Here is a 24,750-nt window from a genome sequence, read left to right on the forward strand (position 1 = left end):
TGCATATTTCAAGGGTTGTTATTATGTTGGCCTGGTTGTGACGTTACGCAGCTTTGTCAGCAGACACAATGGCGACTGCAGCGTAAGCTTGCCGCCTGGAACATGCCAGCGGTGGTCTCCACCCGGCCGGGCCTCAGCCGGGGCTCAGCATGGGCTCGGGGAGAACCATCAAGTTTGCCGTGTGCGAGGTGCTGCAGTTCGCCGGCCTGTGCGTGCCGCTCTTCATCGTCATGCAGAGGTTCGCCGTCATCGTGGCCGAGGTCAAAAGGTCGGCGCGGCCCCCCGGCGACGACGACGTGGCCTACTGGCTGATCGTGACCTCGTCCATCGCCTACGTCATGTCCACCGCCCTGCTGGTGTGGGCGCCGCTCAAGTACCTGCTGTTTGTCAAGAACAAGATGCTCCTTGGCAGGAAGAAGTGGTGAGTGAGGGCCAGGGGGGCGGAGCCATGTCCTTCCTCACCGCCTCCATGCTCATTTGTCCCTCAGGAGGCCCATTGCCCTCGTCTACGTCATCATGTCCACCTTACCCTGCTTCGCCTTCCTCATCGCCAGCTCACAGGTACACTTAGTCTATTCTACAGTACAACCTAGTGTTGTCCCGATACCAATATTTTAGTACCGGTACCGATACCAAAATGTATTTCCATACTTTTCTGTACTTTTCTAAATAAAATGGCATTATTGGCTTTATTTGAACAAAAAATCTTAGGGTACATTAAACATGTTTCTTATTGTAATTTTGTCCTTAAATAAAATAGTTAACATACAAGACAACTTGTCTTTTAGTAGTAAGTAAACAAACAAAGGCTCCTAATTTAGCTGCTGACATATGCAGTAACATATTGTGTCATTTTCCAGTCTATTATTTTGGCAACATTATTAAGGACAAGCTGTAAAAATTAATTAATAATCTACTTGTTCATTTACTGTTAATATCTGCTTGCTTTCTCTTTTAACATGTTCTATCTGCACTTCTGTTAAAATGTAATAGTCACTTATTCTTCTGTTGTTTGGATACTTTACATTAGTTTTGGATGATACCACAAATGTAGGTATCGATTTGATACCAAGTCGTTACAGGATCATACATTGGTCATATTCAAAGTCCTCATATTTCATATTTCCTGAGTTTATAAACATAGTATGAATTTTGAAAGAAGGAAAAAAGATATTTGTGACGATGAAAAATATCGATGTAATCATAGTATCGACTAGATACGCTATTCTACTTGGTATCATTACAGTGGATGTCAGGTTCAAACACTGATTTGTAGGGCTGGGAATCTTTGGGTGTCCCACGATTCGATTCAAAATCGATTCTTGGGGTCACGATTCGACTCAGAATCGATTTTTTTTCAATTCAACACGATTCTCGATTCAAAAACGATTTTATTTTTTTTATTTATTCATTTATTTATTTTTTAATGAAAACAATACACAACAATACCATAATAATGCAATACAATTTCAAAACAAAACCCGACCCAGCAACATTCAGAATAGCAATTACCAGAGCAATTGAGGAGACACAAACATGACACGGAACAATCTAAAAGTAGTGAGACAAAAATGAATATTATCAACAACAGTATCAATATTAGTAAAAAGTTCAACATAGCAGTGATTAAAAATCCCTCATTGATATTATCATTACAAACATTAATTTTAAAAAAAAACAACAAAAAATGAACAATAGTGTCACAGTGGCTTACACTTGCATCGCATCTCATAAACTAAATGTCTAATGATAATGTCAATGAGGGATTTTTAATCACTGCTATGTTGAAATTGTAACTAACATTGATACTGTTGTTGATGATATTCATTTTTGTTTCACTACTTTTGGTTTGTTCTGTGTCGTGTTTGTGTCTCCTCTCAATTGCTCTGTTTATTGCAGTTCTGAGTGTTGCTGTGTCGGGTTTGGTATAGGAATTGGATTACATTGTTATGGTATTGCTGTGTATTGTTTTGTTGGATTGATTAATTAAAAAAAATAAAATAAAAATTATAAAAAAAAAATCAAAAAAAAAAATCGATTTTTTAAAAAATGACAATCGATTCTGAATCGCAAAACGTGAGAATCGCGATTCAAATTCGAATCGATTTTTTCCCACACCCCTACTGATTTGGCTCAATGAGAAGAGCGCGTACACCTGTACCCTTGTACAGAGTTCCACCACGCTCTGACGAAAGATTGTACGCCTCCTCTTTTATTTGGACTTTCCCTGATTACATGGCAACAGCTGTTTCTAAGGGAGGGGGGTCGTAAACAGCCATCGCCTTTGATTACAAAACAGTTCAAAGAAAAGGTGCCTGGAGGGGAGTCAGGCCCTGCTTCCTCTCCGCTTTGTAGATCTCGGGTCAAGACAAAATCTTCCTGTGGATTACAATAGAAGAAAGAAACGTACTTTATTTGTCACCATGGAGACGAGGATTAGTGATTTAAGAAGTAGCTAAAACACTACTGACCCCTGCTGGACGTTAGCCGCTAGCTAGCTAGCCATGTCTTAAAGCACCTCTTCCTGAGGGCGTTTCAGTGTTATAACTTCACCTTTATCCTTAGTTTTTAAGCCAAAACAGTGGCCTAGTGGTTAGAGTGTCCGCCCTGAGATCGGTAGGTTGTGAGTTCAAACCCCGGCCGGGTCATACCAAAGACTATAAAAATGGGACCCATTACCTCCCTGCTTGGCACTCAGCATCAAGGGTTGGAATTGGGGGTTAAATCACCAAAAATGATTCCCGGGCGCGGCTACGCTGCTGCCCACTGCTCCCCTCACCTCCCAGGGGGTGATCAAGGGGATGGGTCAAATGCAGAGGACAAATTTCACCACACCTAGTGTGTGCGTGACAATCATTGGTACTTTAACTTTAACTTAACTTAAAATGCGTCCGTTCTCCCTATTCTGTCTACACACTGTGTCTTCTTGTAAGTACTCTGTGATTGTGCGCTGCCGAACATGCTCCTCTGCTCGTAAAACCAGCAATGACATGACATATAGTACTGAATATGATTCAATAGTATCGCGGTACTCTACTAATACCGGTATACCGTACAACCCTAGTACAAGTTATTTTCCTATTCTGGCAACTTAGCTTCCAGTTTGTCTACTATAAAAACAAATGTACTGTCTTTGCATTTACAGTAATACACCATTAAAAACAACAACCGTAGATTTTACAGTAAAAATATGGCAGCTCTGTCAACAGAATTTTAACGCAAAAAACAATAGTTTTTTTTCATTTACAGTAATATACTGTGAAGAACAACGTAACATTTATTGTCATTTTTCTTAACTTGATGGGTAGTTTACTGTAAAGTGAAGTATTTTTATTTTATTTTTTTTAGACAAAAACATGTTTGGAAAGTATGTGAATATTCTGTAATATTGGTTGCAATATTGGATACTATTAAAGTTTAAAATGTATGCAATTTCAAGCAGTACGTATATTTTTTCTGTCAAAATGAAAAAAATCAATTACATTTAGTGAGAAAATATAAGTGTATTTTATTGACACATATCATTGCCAGGTGTTTGCGGGCCACATAAAATGATGTCGCGGGCCATATCTGGCCCCCGGGCCTTGAGTTTGACACCTGTGATCTAAAGTGTTCGAAAGTACATGTAGAATTACTTGTTTAGAGTTTACTTCAAGATACAAATAAATGACATAAAGATACTTACATATGATGTCACATGGAAACGATAAAAAAAGATTATTGAAGATATTTCAGAACCTTTAACGCTTTAAACTTTTTGACTGCAGGGCCACATTAGGTTAAGAAAATTATGGCAGGGGGCCGGGCTGTCTGTTTGTGTCTGTCAACTAATTAATTAATTCATTAATTAATTAAATGGCACACATTGTTTTGAACTTGTGCTTCCTGACTCATTTTTGACCCTCGGGCCATTTCGTAGCGTGAGGAAATGTAATGGCGTCTAGCTAATGTTAAGCCACAACGGGAAATTAGCGAGCAGAAATGGACCAAGAAAAGATTACACCAGGGCAGGGGTCCCCAAATTTTTTGACTCGGGGGTCGCATTGGGTTAAAAAAATTTGGCCAGGAGCAGTGTTATATACAAACCCCGTTTCCATATGAGTTGGGAAATTGTGTTAGATGTAAATATAAACGGAATACAATGATTTGCAAATCATTTTCAACCCATATTCAGTTGAATATGCTACAAAGACAACATATTTGATGTACAAACTGATAAACCTTTTTTTTTTGTAAATAATCATTAACTTTAGAATTTGATGCCAGCAACACGTGACAAAGAAGTTGGGAAAGGTCTCAATAAATACTGATAAAGTTGAGGAATGCTCATCAAACACTTATTTGGAACATCCCACAGGTGAACAGGCAAATTGGGAACAGGTGGGTGCCATGGTTGGGTATAAAAGTAGATTCCATGAAATGCTCAGTCATTCACAAACAAGGATGGGGCGAGGGTCACCACTTTGTCAACAAATGCATGAGCAAATTGTTGAACAGTTTAAGAAAAACCTTTCTCAACCAGCTATTGCAAGGAATTTATGGATTTCACCATCTACGGTCCGTAATATTATCAAAGGGTTCAGAGAATCTGGAGAAATCACTGCACGTAAGCAGCTAAGCCCGTGACCTTCGATCCCTCAGGCTGTACCGCATCAACAAGCGACAGCAGTGTGTAAAGGATATCACCACATGGGCTCAGGAACACTTCAGAAACCCACTGTCAGTAACTACAGTTGGTCGCTACATCTGTAAGTGCAAGTTAAAACTCTCCTATGCAAGGCGAAAACCATTTATCAACAACACCCAGAAACGCCGTCGGGTTCGCTGGGCCAGAGCTCATCTAAAATGGACTGATACAAAGTGGAAAAGTGTTCCGTGGTCTGACGAGTCCACGTTTCAAATTGTTTTTGGAAACTGTGGACGTCGTGTCCTCCGGACCAAAGAGGAAAAGAACCATCCGGATTGTTTTAGGCGCAAAGTTGAAAAGCCAGCATCTGTGATGGTATGGGGTTGCATTAGTGCCCAAGACATGGGTAACTTACACATCTGTGAAGGCGCCATTAATGCTGAAAGGTACATACAGGTTTTGGAGCAACATATGTTGCCATCCAAGCAACGGTACCATGGACGCCCCTGCTTATTTCAGCAAGACAATGCCAAGCAACGTGTTACATCAACGTGGCTTCATAGTAAAAGAGTGCGGGTACTAGACTGGCCTGCCTGTAGTCCAGACCTGTCTCCCATTGAAAATGTATGGCACATTATGAAGCCTAAAATACCACAACGGAGACCCTCCGGACTGTTGAACAACTTAAGCTGTACATCAAGCAAGAATGCGAAAGAATTCCACCTGAGAAGCTTCAAAAATGTGTCTCCTCAGTTCCCAAACGTTTACTGAGTGTTGTTAAAAGGAAAGGCCATGTAACACAGTGGTGAACATGCCCTTTCCCAACTACTTTGGCACGTGTTGCAGCCATGAAATTCTAAGTTAATTATTATTTGCAAAAAAAAAATAAAGTTTATTAGTTTGAACATCAAATGTTGTCTTTGTAGTGCATTCAATTGAATATGGGTTACAAAGGATTTGCAAATGATTGTATTCCGTTTATATTTACATCTAACACAATTTCCCAACTCATATGGAAACGGGGTTTGTACTTTGTTTCAGCAATCAAGAATATTTCAGTTGTTTTTATCCTTCTTTGTGGAGACATTGTTGATTGTCATGTCAAGTTCGGATGTACATTGTGGACGCCGTCTTTGCTCCACAGTAAGTCTTTGCTGTCGTCCAGCATTCTGTTTTTGTTTACTTTGTAGCCTGTTCAGTTTTAGTTTTGTTCTGCATAGCCTTCCCTAAGCTTCAATGCCTTTTTTTAGGGGCACTCACCTTTTTTTTATTTTTTGGTTTAAGCATTAGACACCTTTTTACCTACACGCTTCCTCTCGCTGTTTCCGACATCTACATTAGCCACTGGCTGCCACCTACTGATATGGAAGAGTATTACACGGTTACCCTGCCGAGCTCTAGACAGCACCGACACTCACTATAATTACTGGTTTGCAAAAAATATTTTTACAATTATTAGATAATCTCCCACGGCACACCAGACTGTATCTCACGGCACACTAGTATGCGGCACAGTGGTTGAAAAACACTGGTGTAACATGCGACATTCCTACCCGAATAAATGCTTTTGATCATCTGTACATGACGTGTTGTACTTGTAGTATACGTGTCGTGCTGCTATTTTCTGCAAATTACATTAATAACATCCTGTAATTTGGTTTATTTATTTCATCTTCTGACAGATTATAAGAATAACACGATATAATGGGACCAAACACGACAGAGTAGACTCAATTCCATGTTTAAAAAACAAACAAACAAATAAACAAAAAAACTCCCACATATTTTATGCCAGAAAATATATGTCCCTCAAGCTATGTACTAACATGTGGATTATATGTACAGACATTGTACTCATTTTATTAATTACAAAAAAAATTAGTAGGGGATACATAATATTATAGCATATTTCTGTGCTGCCATTAAATGTGTCCCCCTCACCCCTCTATTTTCCTCAATTGATGTACTAACATCATATGTGTTTTATTCTGTAGGTACTTAGCATCATCCACAACAAAACATGTGAATGTAATTAATGTTATTAATGTCCTGTTATTAATCACAAAAAAGTTAGTAGGGGATACATAATATTCCAGCATATTTCTGTGCTCCCATTAAATGTGTCCCCCCACCCCTCTATTTTCCTCAATTGATGTACTAACATCATGTGTTTTATTCTGTAGGTACTTAGCATCATCAACAACAAAACATGTGAATTGTCATGTCTGTGATTATGTTTTGTTTTAGTCATGTTCGGATTTGGTTTTGGACTTTTTGTGCACTTTTATTTGTCACCATAGCAACCATTAGTTTCACCTGGTTCACATTGTCATGTCACGCACCTGTTCACGGTTAGAGTCACACACCTGTTTTCACTGATCATGTCACTATTTAAGCTTTTCTGTTTCTGTTGTTCATCCTGGCGACATCGCATTCACTCCTGCCACTCTGTTTACGCTCATGATCCATGCTGTTCTTTTTCATGTCCTGTTCTCATGCCAAGTAAGTTTTTGTTATTGTTCTTGTTTTTTTGCCTTTGTGCTAGTGTTTTGTTTTCATAGTCTAGTTTTGTACTTCCGCCATTGTGCGCGCCTTTTGTTTTCATAGTCAAGTTTTTTTCCTCCGCTGTGAGCGCTTTTTGTTTATCCCCTTTTTGAGCCTTTTTGAGTTAATATATTAAACATGTCCTCACCTGCACGTCGTGTCCAGTCAAGTTGCTTTGCACCTCGGAAAAACAATCCACGCCAAGGACCAAGTCGTGACAGAATGTAATTAATGTTATTAATGTCATGTTATTAATCACACAAAAAGTTAGTAGGAGATACATAATATTATAGCATATTTCTGTGCTGCCATTAAATGTGTCCCCCCACCCCTCCATTTTCCTCAATGGGTGAGGGCGGACCTACGTCACTTCCGCCTACCAATCCCCTAGCAACCGGGAATTTGTTGAAAACAAACCAGCTCACAGCGAACACAGCATTGACAGAAAAAGCATTTAACGAGCGTTGTGGCTTGGAAGTCGGCGTTAAATCCTTCATTTACGCATTTTACTTATTCGCATATCGGGTGAAAAAACGAAAATGTATTATTTGCGTCAGACTCGTCTCAGTGAACTTTAAAGCTTCTCAGGCTTAGCTTAGCTTGCTAGTTAGCTTAGCCTGCGCGCTACTAAGAAAGAGACGCGGAAGTTATCAACAACAAGATCAAGTGTTAGTGTATAAAATATTGAGAGATTTGAGGGCTACATGTATTGAATGGCAACATGAAAATTATAGGGTTTATTGGTTTTCAAAAACCCAACTGTTAAGTGCAAATTTAAACGAAACCGGTTTTCGAAAATAGCTAGCTAGGCTATTTACTGTATAGTATATTACTTACTTAACTTAATCCTCTTCTTCCCGGATGGGAAATAAGGCTTCGACGACTCGACGCCATTCATCTCGCTGCTGTGCTCGTCTCTGTGCCTCGCCCCATGTAAGATTCATCTCTTTCAGCTCCCCTTCAACTGTTCTTCGCCAGGTGTTCTTTGGCCGCCCTGGCTTACGTTTTCCCGGTGGTGTCCATCTTAACGCTGCCTTTGGTATCCTCTCGTTGTCCGGTTTTCGAAAATAGCTAGCTAGGCTATAGACTATATAGTATATACCGCATGTTATTTTCGTACAACAACTTCAGCTGTCGAACGTTATAAGGTACAAATTCAACAAGTACAACATTAGCACGGACGTATAGCCAAGTTGTGGTTAAGAAGGTGGATTTTTGTTCCTTATATTTACCGGAAACGAAGTGATCCGAACACACGACCCGGGACTTTGGGGGACTCCAGTGAGAACCGTCCTCGTTTTCCCGGTGTAAAGCTGCGAGCCATTTGTCTCGTCTCTGTGGGCTTTTATCACGCTTTGGCAGAACAAAATACAACCTTTGTTTTCCCTGTTTCCAGTTGTGGTTAGCACAACCAAAAACAACACAGTTTTTCGGCATTTTGGAGGCAGAATGACGGGTTTAACCAGCGTAGGTCGACAGGTTAAAGAGTAATGGCAACGGTTTGTTTTCAACGCCAGTCTGGTTGCTATGGCTCGAAGAACCCGTATGTAGCTCAGTTGCCCGGATGTCGGCCCTCACCCATTGATGTACTATCATGTGTTTTATTCTGTAGATACTTAACATCATCAACAACACAACTTGTGAATGTAATTCATGTTATTAATGTCATGTTATTAATCACAAAAAAAGTTATTAGGGGATTGATTTATAATCATTGACATCGCTAATAACACGGAAGTGCTGCCGCTGTCTGAACAAGGCACAGAGCTCCGCCCCCCCATGCGCGCTCCCGCGGCAGGGCACACAAAATATTTCGGGGATACAGAAATTCGCGCGACACCGGTTTTGTACCGAAATCTGTTACCCATCGGAATTTGTAACCCCAGGGGGCGATGTTCCCATGGCGTTTGTTTGATGGTTAAACGGCAAGGCCAAGGAGGAGGAGAAGAAGAACGCTTGCGTAAATGGCGTAAACTATCCTTAATGGTGAAACGTCAGTTGTCAGAATTTCAGCATTAATAAATTACACATATTCTGGAAATCAATGACTTACTTCCATTATAGTATGAGTCCATTGTATCGCGTAAATGGCTTAAACTATCCTTAATGCTGAAACGTCAGTTGTCAGAATTTCAGCATTAATAAATTACATAATTACATAATTAATAAAGTAAGTCATTGATTTCCAGAATATGTGTAATTTATTAATGCTGAAATTCTGACAACTGACGTTTCAGCATTAAGGATAGTTTACGCCATTTACGCAAGCGTTCTTCTTCTCTTCCTCTTTGGGCTTGCCGTTTAACCATCAAACAAACGCCATGGGAACATCGCCTCCTGGAGTTACAAATTCCGATGGGTAACAGATTTCGGTACAACACCGGCCCGCAGCCGGCAAGATTAGTTTGCCAAGTATAGAAAATTAGCTGTATTTTTTTTAAATTAAAAAAACTGCTGTACTAAATATGTCCACTGGATGTCGCTGTAGCATTCAAGTGTAACCCAATTCACAAGTCATACTGTTCAAGATGACGTGTCAGCTGACTTCAAGCCCCCTCTGGATTGGCTGCCGCTACTCCAATCAGCGCAGGTGCAAGCAATCAGCCGCTCCTGTTGTGACTGGCAACAATGGCGGCAGAATGGACGCACAATACCTTCTTTAATTGTTCCGTGGGTGAATAGTGTAAACCCACTATGGTTCTTAGCGCTTTGATAGCTAGTTTACTGACAGATATAAGTAAGAACTTTACACTACTTTATATTAGAAATGGCAACAGCAGAAGATGAATGCCACATAAGAAGGTAGAGAAAAAGAAGAAGCTTATGACTACGGTGTCAGCACGGACTACAATGGCAGACTCACGCACACAGGTCTTATGCAGATCCCAAATACAGATCAGCAGGTACTAGAAGGTAAGAAAAGTTGGTTTTGCATAATATTGCGAAACAAAATGCCAGGTAAATATGTCCGCTAATATGTGCCATTTTGCGGTCCTTATATACACACCATAGTAATACTAGTATGTTGAAGCACAGTACAATCCATCAAGTTGTGCGGCTTCATAGCTTACCAAAGTCGTACTAAAACAATTTTGACAGATTTTTGAGCGCCGTGTGTAATGTTCTCTATTCTCAATGGAACATTTAAAGTTTTGGTGGTGTTTACTGGCGTCATCTTGCAGTTTACACGTATCTCTTGTGTGTGTGACTGCCATCTACGGGTCACACGTACCATTACACCATGTACCAAATAAAATTGCTTCGAGGTCGGTAAGCACAACCAGAATTATTCCGTACATTAGGCACACCGGGTTATAAGGCGCACTGTAAATTTTTGAGAAAATTAAAGGATTTTAAGTGCGCCTTTATAGTCCGAAAAATACGGTACATACATTTGTTATTGATTCTTTTCTATGTATATATGTTTGAGATTGTATTTAGATTTTGTTATTTTCTTGTGTGATGGACCCAAGGAAGATTACTGTGTAGAAACTAATTGGGATCCATTTTCAACTTAGATGAAACATCTTCTAAGACAAACAGAACAGTCCAGTTGTGATGGATTGAATGACCTGAGAACACATTGTACTGTTGCAGCCTATATGACCACAGCTGAAGGACAGATATTGGGCCACGGCCCTATGTTTAATAAATATTGCTCTCATGTACCCGTACAAATACTTTCATGTCTAAAGTACACTTGAAGATATTTATTTAATCGGAGATAGCCATACAAATACGATGTGTACTCTAGAGTACACATACATATACTTACATACTCTAAAGTACACATGAATATACTTGCATGTCTAGAGTACACTTTCAGATACAGGCTCTAAAGTACACTTGAAAATATTTACTTGCTCTAAAATACCTGTATACTTACATGTGTACAGTACACTTAAGATATATCCATTTTCTAAAGTACCTGTACAAATACTTATATGATTAAAGTACACTTGAAAATACTTATTTAATCGAAGATAGTCATACAAATACATGTCTAGAGTACACCTACATATACTTAAAGGCTCTAAAGTACACTTGAAAATATTTACTTGCTGTAAAGTAAAGTACCCGAACAAATAATTACATGTGTAGAGTACACTTAAAGATATGTACATGCTCTAAAGTACTTGTACAAATACGAGATAGCCATACAAATACTTGTCTAGAGTACACCTCCAGATACTTACATACTCTAAAGTACACTTGAAAATACTTACTTGCTCTAAAATACCCGTATACATACATTTGTAGAGCACACTTAAAGATATATACATGCACTAAAGTACCAGTACAAATACTTATGTTTAAAGTACACTTGAAAATACTTATTTAATGGGAGATAGTCATACAAATACTTACATCTCTAGAGTACATCTAAAGATACTTACATTCGCTAAAGTACATATAAATATACTTGCATGTCTAGAGTACACTTACAGGTACCTACAGGCTCTAAAGTACACTTAAATATACTAACTTGTTCTAAAAAAACCTGTATTAATATGTACATGTGTAGAGTACATGTAAAGATATGAACATGCTCTAAAGCAGTGGTTCTCAATGTTTTTTCACCAAGTACAACCTCACAAAACACTTGGCTCTCCAAGTACCACCATAACGGCCAACATTAAAATACAGTTGCGTAGTAGGCCTAAATATTCATTAAAAACAAGGTTGAGGTTTTATTTAACAAGTATATTTGATATTTTTGGCCACTGTAACATTATACACAGTTTGAACAGTAACACTATGTTTGAATATAGGAAAATAAAACGCTGTACTTTAATCAAGTGATTTTTTTGGCGTACTATTAGATGGAGCCCGCTTACCAGTATTGGTACTTATACTGCAGTTTGAGAATCACTGCTCTAAAGTACACATAAAGATGCTTACATGCTCTAAAGTACCCATACAAATACTTACATATCTAAAGTACACTTCAAAATACTTACACTCTAAAAGACCCGTACAAATACATACATGTCAAGAATACACTTCAAGATTCTTACGTACTATAAAGTACCCGTGCAAATATTTACATATCTAGAGTACACTTACAGATACTTGCATTCTCCAAAGTACACTGGGGAAAATATTTACCAGCTGTCAAGTACATGTTCAAATAGTTACATTTCTAGAGTACACTTACAAATACTCACATGCTCTAAAGAACTCTTAAACATACCAACATGTCTAGAGCAGTGAAGAGAATCACTTGATTAAAGTACAGTGTTTTATTTTTACATTTCAAGCACTGTGTTGGTGTGTGGAATGTTACAATGGCCAAAAATATTAAAAGTACTTGATAAATAAAACCCCTGCTTTGTTTTAATGTATACTTAGGGTTACTACGCTACTGTATTTTAATGTTGGCCACTATGGTGGTTCTTGGAGTTTTTTCTAAGGTGGTACTTAGTGAAAAACATTTGAAAACCACTGGTCTAGAGTACACTTAAAGGCCTACTGAAATGAAATGTTTTTATTTAAACGGGGATAGCAGATTCATTCTATGTGTCATACTTGATCATTTTGCGATATTGCCATATTTTTGCTGAAAGGATTTAGTAGAGAACGTTGACGATAAAGTTGCAACTTTTGGTCGCTGATAAAAAAAGCCTTGCCTGTACCGGAAGTAGCTTGATGTCAACAGTTGAAAGGCTCCTCACATTTCCCCATTGTTTTCAATGCAGCTAGAGTGATTCGGACCGAGAAAGCGACGATTACCCCATTAATTTGAGTGAGGATGAAAGATTCGTGGATGAGGAACGTTAGAGTGAAGGACTAGAATGCAGTGCAAGACATATCTTTTTTCGCTCTGACCGTAACTTAGGTACAAGCTGGCTCATTGGATTCCACCATACTTGCCAACCTTGAGACCTCCAATATCAGGAGGGGGGGGGGGGGGGGGGGGTCTTGGTCAGGGGTGGGGGGGTTGGGGGCGTGGTTATTTACAGCTAGAATTCACCAACTCGAGTATTTCATATATATATATATATATATATATATATATATATATATATTTATTTATTTATTTATTTATTTTATTTACATAAAAGAAATACTTGAATTTCAGTGTTCCGGTGGCTATCCATTAGATGGCAGTATTGTCCTGTTTAACTTCTCCGTTCATGATGAGTGTATCATTTCGGCCACCGTGTTCAATGGAGAAGTCTGTTCTACATATTTACAGGCAACATACCCCTTCCCCTTCGAACTGTCCTGGATGAACTGAAATTCTTGTTTCCATTCGTTTTGGAACTTGCAAGCGTATTTCTTCATCTTGCCCGTCGACGGTGTCGCCGTGTCTGTAATTTCCTAGTTCTTCTGCTTCGTCTCCTTGTGTGCGCAGTTGTGCACTCTACTCTCTAAAAGCCCTAGATGTTATGACGTCATTGGGCAGGCAAGCTGTTTATATTGTGGGAAAGCGGACGTGAGAACAGGCTGTCCCCACTCAGTCTCAGGTCCGCATTGAGCTGGAGGGGGCGTGGCCTCCAGCTCCGGCTGAATACCGGGAGTTTGTCGGGAGAAAATCTCTGCCGGGAGGTTGTCGGGAGAGGCGTTGAATACCGGGATTCTCCCACTAAAAACGGGAGGGTTGGCAAGTATGGATTCCACACTCTCTCCTTTTTCTATTGTGGATCACGGATTTGTATTTTAAACCACCTCGGATACTATATCCTTTTGAAAATGAGAGTCGAGAACGCGAAATGGACATTCACAGTGACTTTTATCTCCACGACAATACATCGGCGAAACACTTTAGCTACGGAGCTAACGTGATAGCATCGTGCTTAACTGCATATAGAAACAAAAGAAATAAACCCCTGACTGGAAGGATAGATAGAAAATCAACAATACTATTAAACCATGCACCTGTGACTACACGGTTAATGCTTTCCAGCCTGGCGAAGGTTAACAATGCTGTTGCTAACGACGCCATTGAAGCTAACTTAGCAACCGGACCTCACAGAGCTATGCTAAAAACATTAGTTATCCACCTACGCCAGCCAGCCCTCATCTGCTCATCAACACCCGTGCTCACCTGCGTTCCAGCGATCGACGGTGCGACGCAGGACTTCACCCGATCACAGATGCGGTCGGTGGCCCGGAGACGGAGGAAGTTAAGGTGAGTTTGGCGGCTAGCGCGTCTGCTATCCATCTCTCAGTCCTCCTGGTTGTGTTGCTGTAGTCCGCCGCTAATACACCGATCCAACCTACAACTTTCTTCTTTGCAGTCTTCATTGTTCATTAAACAAATTGCAAAAGATTCACCAACACAGATGTCCAGAATACTGTGGAATTTTGAGATGAAAACAGAGTTTTTCGTATAGGATTCAATGTCACGCGCATACGTCATCATACATAGACATTTTCAACTGGAAGTTTAGCGGGAAATTTAAAATTGCACTTTATAAGTTAACCCGGCCGTATTGGCATGTGTTGCAATGTTAAGATTTCATCATAGATATATAAACTATCAGACTGCGTGGTCGGTACTAGTGGGTTTCAGTAGGCCTTTAAAGATACTTACAAACTCTAAAGTATGTGTACAAATACGTCTAGAGTACACTTGCATATACTTACAATACATTGCTTGATATTAGTATTACAAATGAATGTTTAGACAATAGAAATAATATAAACCATGCAGTTAGTAGCTGTAAAGTCACAGAGGAGAAGGTGTCAGTGTCATCAGAAGCCTCTGATTGGGTGACATGGGAAGGACCATGAATATGAATATGATGTTCATGTTTGTGAAAAGCTGGAATGTGAAAACAATTTGTGGGTTGCAGAATTCCTGCTGCGTTAGCGAAGTCCTTTTCCAGTCTTTTGGACGGCAGCATTTGATAAGCAGCTGTGCTCGTCTTCCTGTGCCAGCTGCCCTTGTCGCAGGGTCTGTCCATGAGGCACATTTTCACTTCCTGGCTGGATGCTCAGTCTTGCACTTTTAGTCCCGGTTTATCTCTTTGAACATAAATCGCTGTGCTGTGCTGTGAAGCGCTGACTCGTTTGAAAATCTGCAGAGCTGCAATGCACGTGGGCCCAAAAGTCATGTGTTCACCTACACCAGACCTGGGCAAAATAAGGCCCGGGGGACATTCCCAAATAATTTTTTTAGCTCTTTAAGATGTAAACTATAGCCATCATTATGATGTGCAGTGATGTTTTCAAATGACCGTAAGTCTTGAACTATACAAAGTATTTCAATGTTTGGAATCAGCGCTTTTGCATGATATACTAGTTACTATGGTCATCTAAGTCACAGCAGCTCAGACGAGGCACCAAGCAGTGTGGGTTGGGTGCGTTTCCGCAGTGTCAGCCTGAAATGCGGGTGTCAGGGACAGACGCGGAAGGAGGTTTTTACAACAAAGTTCTAAAGCTTAGTGATATATGAGATTGTGGGTGTTTTTTTTTTTACCGTGTTTGTTGCATCTTCGTTGGGTTTTGCTTGATTGTAAAATATGTCGATAGATATTTTGTCAATATTCAGTGTTTTATCGTTCATAGTTAATATTGTAAATCCCACATTCTTTATTTTCATGTACATACTGGGTGTCTCATTCACTAAAAAAAATAAAACATTATATTCTGTTGTTTTAATGCGGTCTGTCATAATGTTTTTAGCTTTCAATTAGAGATGTCCGATAATGGCTTTTTTGCAGATATCCGATATTCCGATATTGTCCAACTCTTAATTACCGATTCCGATATCAACCGATACCAGTATATACAGTCGTGGAATTAACACATTATTATGCCTAATTTTGTTGTGATGCCCCGCTGGATGCATTAAACAATGTAACAAGGTTTTCCAAAATAAATCAACTCAAGTTATGGAAAAAAGTGCCAACATGGCACTGCCATATTTATTATTGAAGTCACAAAGTGCATTATTTTTTTTAACATGCCTCAAAACAGCAGCTTGGAATTTGGGACATGCTCTCCCTGAGAGAGCATGAGGAGGTTGAGGTGGGCGGGGTTGGGGGGGCGGGGTTAAGGTGTGTGTGGGGGGGGGGGGGGGGTAAGGTTTAGCGGGGGGTGTATATTGTAGCGTCCCGGAAGAGTTAGTGCTGCAAGGGGTTCTGGGTATTTGTTCTGTTGTGTTTATTTTGTGTTACGGTGCGGATGTTCTCCCGAAATGTGTTTGTCATTCTTGTTTGGTGTGGGTTCACAGTGTGGCGCATATTTGTAACAGTGTTAAAGTTGTTTATACAGCCACCCTCAGTGTGACCTGTATGGCTGTTGACCAAGTATGCATGGCATTCACTTGTGTGTGTGAAAAACCATAGATATCATGTGACTGGGCCGGCACGCAAAGGCAGTGCCTTTAAGGTTTATTGGCGCTCTGTACTTCTCCCTACGTCCGTGTACACAGCAGCGTTTTAAAAAGTTATACATTTTACTTTTTGATACAGATAATTTCCGATATTACATTTTAAAGCATTTATCGGCCGATAATATCAAAGTTTTGTATTAGTGTTCCGAAAAATAGATATACCGGCCCCCAGACACATTTATTTCTCTAAATTTGGCCCCCCAAGGCAAAATATTTGCCCAGGCCTGACCTACACTCATCAGCAGACACAATATTTAGGTACAGGCATGTGTTGCTATACTGAGATAACAAAGTGTGATGTTTTGTTTGCAGGTTCAGATCAATAACGGTATCAAACACGACACGTTCACCGAGCTCCCCGTGTCTCTAATCCTCTTCTCTCTCATCTGTATCGACGTTGTGGAAAGAATACGCCACTGCAGACTGACGGGCCAGGGTAAGCTCACCTACTTTGCCCCGGGGATCGAACCAGAGTCAGGTTCTCGTGTTTTAGTGAAGCTGTTTACAAAAGGTAAACATGATAGGCTATAGGCTAAATGGAGTTAACATCTATACAACAGCTAATTACACAATAGCACACAAGCTAGAAATACGTCATTGAACAATATTGCAGTATAAAACAGCCCATTGGTCAACATAAACAAGTATCAAATAATTACAGTTGCATATTACTTGCACATATAAAGACTCCAAGACAGAAGTAACTAGAATTTGCAATTCTGGTAGGAATTGCATGTGAATGCCCGATGTGCACAAGCTGCCGAACCGCCTGTACGCGGTAGCGGAACTGAATTGCTTGAATGTCCAGAGTGTGTGGAGTGTTTGAATGTCGGAACGGTTCGAATCAGATGAGAAATGTGGGATAAGCAGTCGATTGTATATTTCCCATTTATTGTCAATGGGCGGGAAAATGGCCAGAAAACCAGGAATTTGGGGTAAGGGAAAACGTGTGTTGCGTTCGATGTATCGTAAGACTAGTGTGGGTGGATGGTTGACAGGTCGGAATCGGGTTTAAAAATGCGAAAAATGTTGAGAGTTTATGGCATTGTCGAACTATGAATACGTCCATTCTTTTGAATGGGAACTTCCTGGAAATGTGTGAATCCCGGGAAAACCGGGAATTTTTGAAAATATTGATACCAGCACAATTGTCCTAGATGATATGAATGGGTTGGTGTTGGAACTTTGAATTACTTAATGTGCTATTAATCAAAATTGTAATTAAATACACAAATGTGTTATAAAATGTCCATCCATCCATCCATTTTCTACCGCTTGTCCAGTTCGGGGTCGCGGGGGTGCTGGAGCCTATCTCAGCTCCACTCGGGTGGACAAGTCGCCACCTCATCACAGTGTTATCAAATGTGTCATTAATTAATTAAATGTTAACTATGTAATTACTAACTGCAATTTTTAAATAATCAGCTTGATAATAGTTTGATTATTTCACGATTTGATAAATAATTGTAATTATTGATTTATTTAATTAACCTGTGTTTCAGCACTTCATGAATTTATTTTATCTGTCAAAGTCAGTGGGTGTGTCCTAACACCTGATTCCTGGTTCCACATCCAACCACGAGTTTGTGACCAATCTGTGAATGTGATATGAAATAATTCTGACAACTTCAATGAATTCATACTTTTATACATTACATACAGTACATACATACATACATACATACATACATACATACATACATACATACATACATACATACATACATTCAGTACATACACACATACATACATTTACTGCATACACACATACATACAGTACATGCATCCATACATACATACATACAGTACAAGCATCCATACATACATACATACATAATACTGTACATAAGTCAACATACATACATACATACATACACACACACACATACATACATACATACATTCAATCAGTACATGAGCATACTGTACATACATACATGCATACAACATGCATACATGCATATGTACATTCAGTACATACACACATACATACAGTGCATACATTTACTACATGCATACATACACACACACATACTGTACATTCATACATTCAGTACATATGCACATACATACATACATACATGCATACATACATACGTCAACATACGTACGTACATACATACATACATACATGCATGTCAACATACGTACGTACATTCATACATTCAGTTCATATGCACATACTGTACATACATACACTACCGTTCAAAAGTTTGGGGTCACCCAAACAATTTTGTGGAATAGCCTTCATTTCTAAGAACAAGAATAGACTGTCGAGTTTCAGATGAAAGTTCTCTTTTTCTGGCCATTTTGAGCATTCAATTGACCCCACAAATGTGATGCTCCAGAAACTCAATCTGTTTAAAGGAAGGTCAGTTTTGTAGCTTCTGTAACGAGCTAAACTGTTTTCAGATGTGTGAACATGATTGCACAAGGGTTTTCTAATCATCAATTAGCCTTCTGAGCCAATGAGCAAACACATTGTACCATTAGAACACTGGAGTGATAGTTTGTTGGAAATGGGCCTCTATACACCTATGTAGATATTGCACCAAAAACCAGACATTTGCAGCTAGAATAGTCATTTACCACATTAGCAATGTATAGAGTGTATTTCTTTAAAGTTAAGACTAGTTTAAAGTTATCTTCATTGAAAAGTACAGTGCTTTTCCTTCAAAAATAAGGACATTTCAATGTGACCCCAAACTTTTGAATGGTAGTGTACATGCATACAACATGCATACATACATACGTACATTCAGTACATACACACATACATACAGTGCATAAATTTACTACATGCATTCATTCACACACACACACACACACACACACACACACACACACACACACACACACACACACACACACACACACACACACACACACACACACACACACACACACACATACTGTACATATGCACATACATACATGCATACATACATACATACTGGACATAAATGCATACATACATACATAAGTCAACAGACGTACATGCATACATACATAAGTCAACTTACATACATACATAAGTCAACTTACATACATACATAAGTCAACATACGTACATACATACATACATACATACATAAGTCAACATACGTACATACATACATTCATACATAAGTCAACATACGTACATACATACATACATAAGTCAACGTACGTACGTACATACATACATAAGTCAACATACATACATACATACATACATAAGTCATCATACGTACATACATACATTCATACATAAGTCAACATACGTACATACATACATACATAAGTCAACATACGTACATACATACATTCATACATAAGTCAACATACGTACATACATACATACATAAGTCAACGTACGTACATACATACATACATAAGTCATCATACGTACGTGCATACATAGGTACATACTGTACATACATGCATACATACATAGATAGAGTAGATACAGTAGCAAGTATCTATGTGTTCCCAACTATTTGTGTCGCTTAGGAAATGAGGAGGCGTTTGTTTCTGCTAACAAAGTGCTGAATGGACTCATTAGTCCACACAAAAGTGCACGGGTCATCGAAGGTGACGCATGGGGAGTATTGTTCCTTTTGTTCCTGTTTGATGGTATTAATGCTGACCTCTTCCCGCCAAACATCGGCTTTGCAACGTCTAACGAGCTGCATTAAACAAAGAGCTTGAAACAGAACGATTTGAAAGGTGATTTTGAATCGTACTCATATTTGTAGACTTTTGGGGAACTTGTTTAACCAGACCAAGACAAAAATAAAAATGATACGTCATTGAAAAAAAAAAATGTTTTTTGTACTACCGTATTTTTCGGAGTATAAGTCGCTCCGGAGTATAAGTCGCACCGGCCAAAAATGCATAATAAAGAAGGAAAAAACATATATAAGTCGCACTGGAGTATAAGTCGCATTTTTTGGGGAAATGTATTTGATAAAACCCAACACCAAGAATAGACATTTGAAAGGCAATTTAAAATAAATAAAGAATAGTGAACAACAGGCTGAATAAGTGTACGTTATATGAGGCATAAATAACCAACTGAGAACGTGCCTGTTATGTTAACGTAACATATTATGGTAAGAGTCATTCAAATCACTGTAACATATAGAACATGCTATACGTTTACCAAACAATCTGTCACTCCTAATCGCTAAATCCCATGAAATCTTATAAGTCTAGTCTCTTACGTGAATGAGCTAAATAATATTATTTGATATTTTACGCTAATGTGTTAGTAATTTCACACATAAGTCGCTCCTGAGTATAAGTCGCACCCCCGGCCAAAATATTAAAAAAAACTGCGACTTATAGTCCGAAAAATACGGTATTCGGTTTCTGGAGCAGATGACTACCAAAAAACGGAGGTATCACTGTATATTAAAAAAGATTGAATTGAGGATATATAATAACTTGTGTTTCTTCTCCACCGCACACGTAGACCGTCCCTTGGAAAGAGACGCCGACATTCCCTCTTCGATCCTCACGCACGTGGAACAGATCACGCCGGTCACTCCCTTGGTGCCCGGGCCGGCAGCGCCCGGACCAAACGTGCCCGGGCCGGCTGTGCCTCGCCAGGCCATCGGCACGCCCCCTGTGACGATGGGACCCGGCCAGCCGGGAGACCGAAGTCAGAACGGCGCAGCTCTCAGGCCAGAGACCAATGGCACGGCCCCAGGGATGGCTGTGAACGGCAGGAGATTGTTGACTGCCCACGACTCGGAGGCAGCCCACACGGGCCCTTTGCGCTTCCTGTACGCTAGCGACGCTCGAGCCGACGTGTTTGTGGACAGTTTTCTTTTCTGGATGGACACGGTGGAGATGACGAGGGTCGCGACTCACCCGCTGGTCTTTTACTCGGCCTGGGTGTGTCCTATTTACATCTTGTGCTACCTTTCGTGCCTGCGCGTGGTGCTGGTGCCCCACAACCCCTCGCTATCTTCTCTTGGTGTGGCCCTGCAAGACTTGCCCTTCCTCTTTGTACGCGTGGGCCTGCTGGCCTTCTTCGGCCTGGTCACGCCGCTCCTCTACCCCATGAAGAACCTGCTGGTGTGCCTGGCCTTTGTCTATTTTAACTTCATGACCAAGCTGAGGGTGTTCAACACACATAGAATGTTCTTATGACACTTTCATGCTAGTGGGCCATTCTATTCAATTACGGTTGTAGAAAGTAGCGATACTTCGATACCAAGCCGATACCAATACGCAAAAAAATGCGTCGATACCTGCTTTTTTTTAGTATCTTCAGTACCACATACACTTTTCTCCTGGTGCTTGCTGTCTTAAAACAATATTGAGTATTTCCATGTAGTTGCTTCCCGGTTCGCCATTGCTCATAAACAAATGTTAACGGAAGAAAGAAAAAGAGCACTCATAAAAGGAGTGAGGAAAAAAAGAACTAAGGATGCACACTGAAACCGTGAGGAACATAAATAGCACAGTTAAGGTGTGAAGAAGTTACAGTTAACACTACGACCGCAACGCCAAAACTAAGCCACAGGCGACAAGAAGCGTGAGTGGAGCCAGAGCAGAATAGATGTACTCGACCGGAAGGGTGAACCATCAGGAAATCTACTGGCGCCGTGGTGAAAGGACTGGAGAGCTTAAGTAGTCGGAAGGAAATGAGTATCAGGTGTGCGCGCAGGTTGCCACTGCAACAACACACCTCGTACGTGCCTGGTTTGCCAGAGAATAAGATGTAGCAGAAATGGTCTGTGATGCACTTTTTTGGGAATTTGTCGCTATATTTAGCAAGTAGAGGTACATATTTAAAGTTAAAAAGAGGTCTACCTTTCGTCATGTTTATTCGCTAATCAAATCCAAGCGGGAACAAAAGTAGAGCGGAATGAGAGCAGAAATCCACAAGCACAGGGAGTGGCCATTAAATGCACATGTTCATACTAATAGCAAATAAAAACACAAAGATGTGTCTTTAAATATATGTTGTCGCTTTTTTTATTAGCCTATACGTATTTTCCGGACTATAGAGCGCACCAGTTTATAAGCCCCACTCACTAAAAAAATTTGTTTTGTTTCTCCATATATTAACCTATTAACGTTGTGAAATGAGTTATTTACACAGAAAGATTTTGTATGTGTTTATTTAGATACCTCTTTTGTAACACGGCAGTAAAACGGATGATCAAACAAAACAGAAGTCATCGTCATGGCCTCACAAGCTGCAGAAGCTAGCTCTCCATTCAGCTAAACGGACTCAGTAACTCCACGGTGACGTTTTGGTGAATTTACTGAGGAATGTGTGTAACTGAAACAACACAAAAAGAATGCCACTGTAAATTAATAATACTAACACAGACATTTGGAAACGCGCTAGCATATTAGCTAATGCTAACGACGCTAATTATATTACATTACGATAGCACGTACAAATATGGTTGAAAACACTCCTACAGACATCACACATGGGACGGCGTAGTAAGTAAGACTTGTTTTAGTTATATTGTAAAACTTACAAACGTTGCTTGGAGTGATGAATGAAAAATTCATACGAGTAGGAACGCTAAGGACAACTCGAAGACGGAACGGCACTTGTATTTCCGGTTTAAAGCACTGAACGGAAGGAAATACTGGAGACATTCACTCCGCAGCACCTGCAGTGAGCGGACTCGTACAAAAGATGGCGCCATAGCACAAACAATAACACATTTTCAGTGTCTCTGCTTGTGTTTAATGAAAACTATTTGAACACAAAACATTATGGCGGTAAACGAAGAAAGATCCATAAATTAGCCGCACCGTTTTATAAGCCGCAGGATGCAAAGCGTAGAAAAAAAGAAGTCCGTAATTTACGGTACATGACGTCGTCCCATTACGTGAGAACAAGACATGCAAGGAATTAATCAGTGATGCACTTTGTCGCTGTATTTAGCGAGTGGATGTAGACGCTTAATGTGAAAAAGGGGTTTATATTGTGTCATGTATTTATTCTCTAATCAAATACAAGCGTTCACCAAAGTATTCGCCCCGCGAGTGAGATTGGAGGTCCGCCACCACAAGCCCAGTGGGTGTGCATTACCGCAGCGTGCAGGAAACCTCCAGAAGCCTGCAACCCAAACTTTAACGCTAGGAAAACACAGCTAAAAAACACTTTTCTGTCGTTTGACAACACTTTGAACACCACTGCTTTACTTATTTCACCTGGTAGGCAAAGTGTGGCCCGGGGGCCATTTGCTGTCTGCAGAACCTTTTTATATGGCTCATTGTAGAAATAAGATAAATCAAAAATAAAAATGCAGAACGATACGAGGCTGAAATGTTGATGCTAATTTATTTATTATTTATATGCTAATAACAAATACAAACCACAAATATTTGTTTTTAATTATGTTTTAGCCTTTTTATTAGCCTAATTCATCACAAATGGCATGATGTCACACTACCACTTTATTTTAAGACTTTAAGAACAACATGGTTTGTTTTATATACTGGAAGGCTCCACGCCACTGCTGTTCTTTTTAAGAATGTGAAATAGTTGACTATTGTTGTTCTTTATGATCATATTTAGCTTAGTTTTGATATACTGGGAGATTTTAGAACACTGCTGTTGCAGCTAAAACTGATATTTGAATTCTGATGTTGAAGCGCAGTGATCTTAAAACATTTGACACGTTGAAACACCTTTTCAATAAAGCAGTGAGTTTAAAAAGACACGGGTTCATTTTGTTTCTATAGCGGTATCAAAAAAGGATCGTGGAATCCACTACTGAAATTCAGGTATTAGACTTAGACAAACTTTAATGATCCACAAGGGAAATTGTTCCACACACAGTAGCTCAGTTACAAAGGATGGAAAGTAGAGATGTCCGATAATGGCTTTTTTACCGATATTCCGATATTGTCCAACTCTTAATTACCGATATCAACCGATACCGATACATACAGTCGTGGAATTAACACATTATTATGCCTAATTTTGTTCTGATGCCCCGCTGGATGCATTAAACAATGTAACAAGGTTTTATATTGTAGCATCCCGGAAGAGTTAGTTCTACAAGAGATTATGGGTATTTGTTCTGTTGTGTTTATGTTGTGTTATGGTGCGGATGTTCTCCCGAAATGTATTTGTCATTCTTGTTTGGTGTGGGTTCACAGTGTGGCGCATATTTGTAACAGTGTTAAAGTTGTTTATACCGCCACCCTCAGTGTGACCTGTATGGCTGTTGAACAAGTATGTCTTGCATCAATTCGTAACTAGTAA

General features: G+C 39.7%; 1 protein-coding gene across 1 annotated transcript; it reads left to right on the top strand.

Moving 5' to 3' along the window:
- On the top strand, positions 1-24,200 carry LOC133630181 (transmembrane protein 236-like). Its single transcript, XM_062021589.1, has 4 exons — positions 1-421; positions 489-561; positions 16,830-16,953; positions 20,974-24,200. Exons 1-4 carry the CDS (start codon positions 150-152, stop codon positions 21,654-21,656), a joined length of 1,152 nt encoding a protein of 383 aa, XP_061877573.1. The 5' UTR covers positions 1-149; the 3' UTR covers positions 21,657-24,200.
- Positions 24,201-24,750: the final 550 nt, after the last annotated feature.

This window comes from Entelurus aequoreus, linkage group LG15 (assembly GCF_033978785.1).
Source record: "Entelurus aequoreus isolate RoL-2023_Sb linkage group LG15, RoL_Eaeq_v1.1, whole genome shotgun sequence".
In the NCBI taxonomy this organism is placed as follows: Eukaryota; Metazoa; Chordata; class Actinopteri; order Syngnathiformes; family Syngnathidae; genus Entelurus; species Entelurus aequoreus.

Coding starts and splice junctions, on each gene's coding strand:
- LOC133630181 (XM_062021589.1), top strand. CDS start 150: ATGGGCTCGGGGAGAACCATCAAGTTTGCCGTGTGCGAGGTGCTGCAG. Junction 422..488: donor CTCCTTGGCAGGAAGAAGTG/GTGAGTGAGGGC, acceptor TTTGTCCCTCAG/GAGGCCCATTGCCCTCGTCT. Junction 16,954..20,973: donor CTGCAGACTGACGGGCCAGG/GTAAGCTCACCT, acceptor CCGCACACGTAG/ACCGTCCCTTGGAAAGAGAC.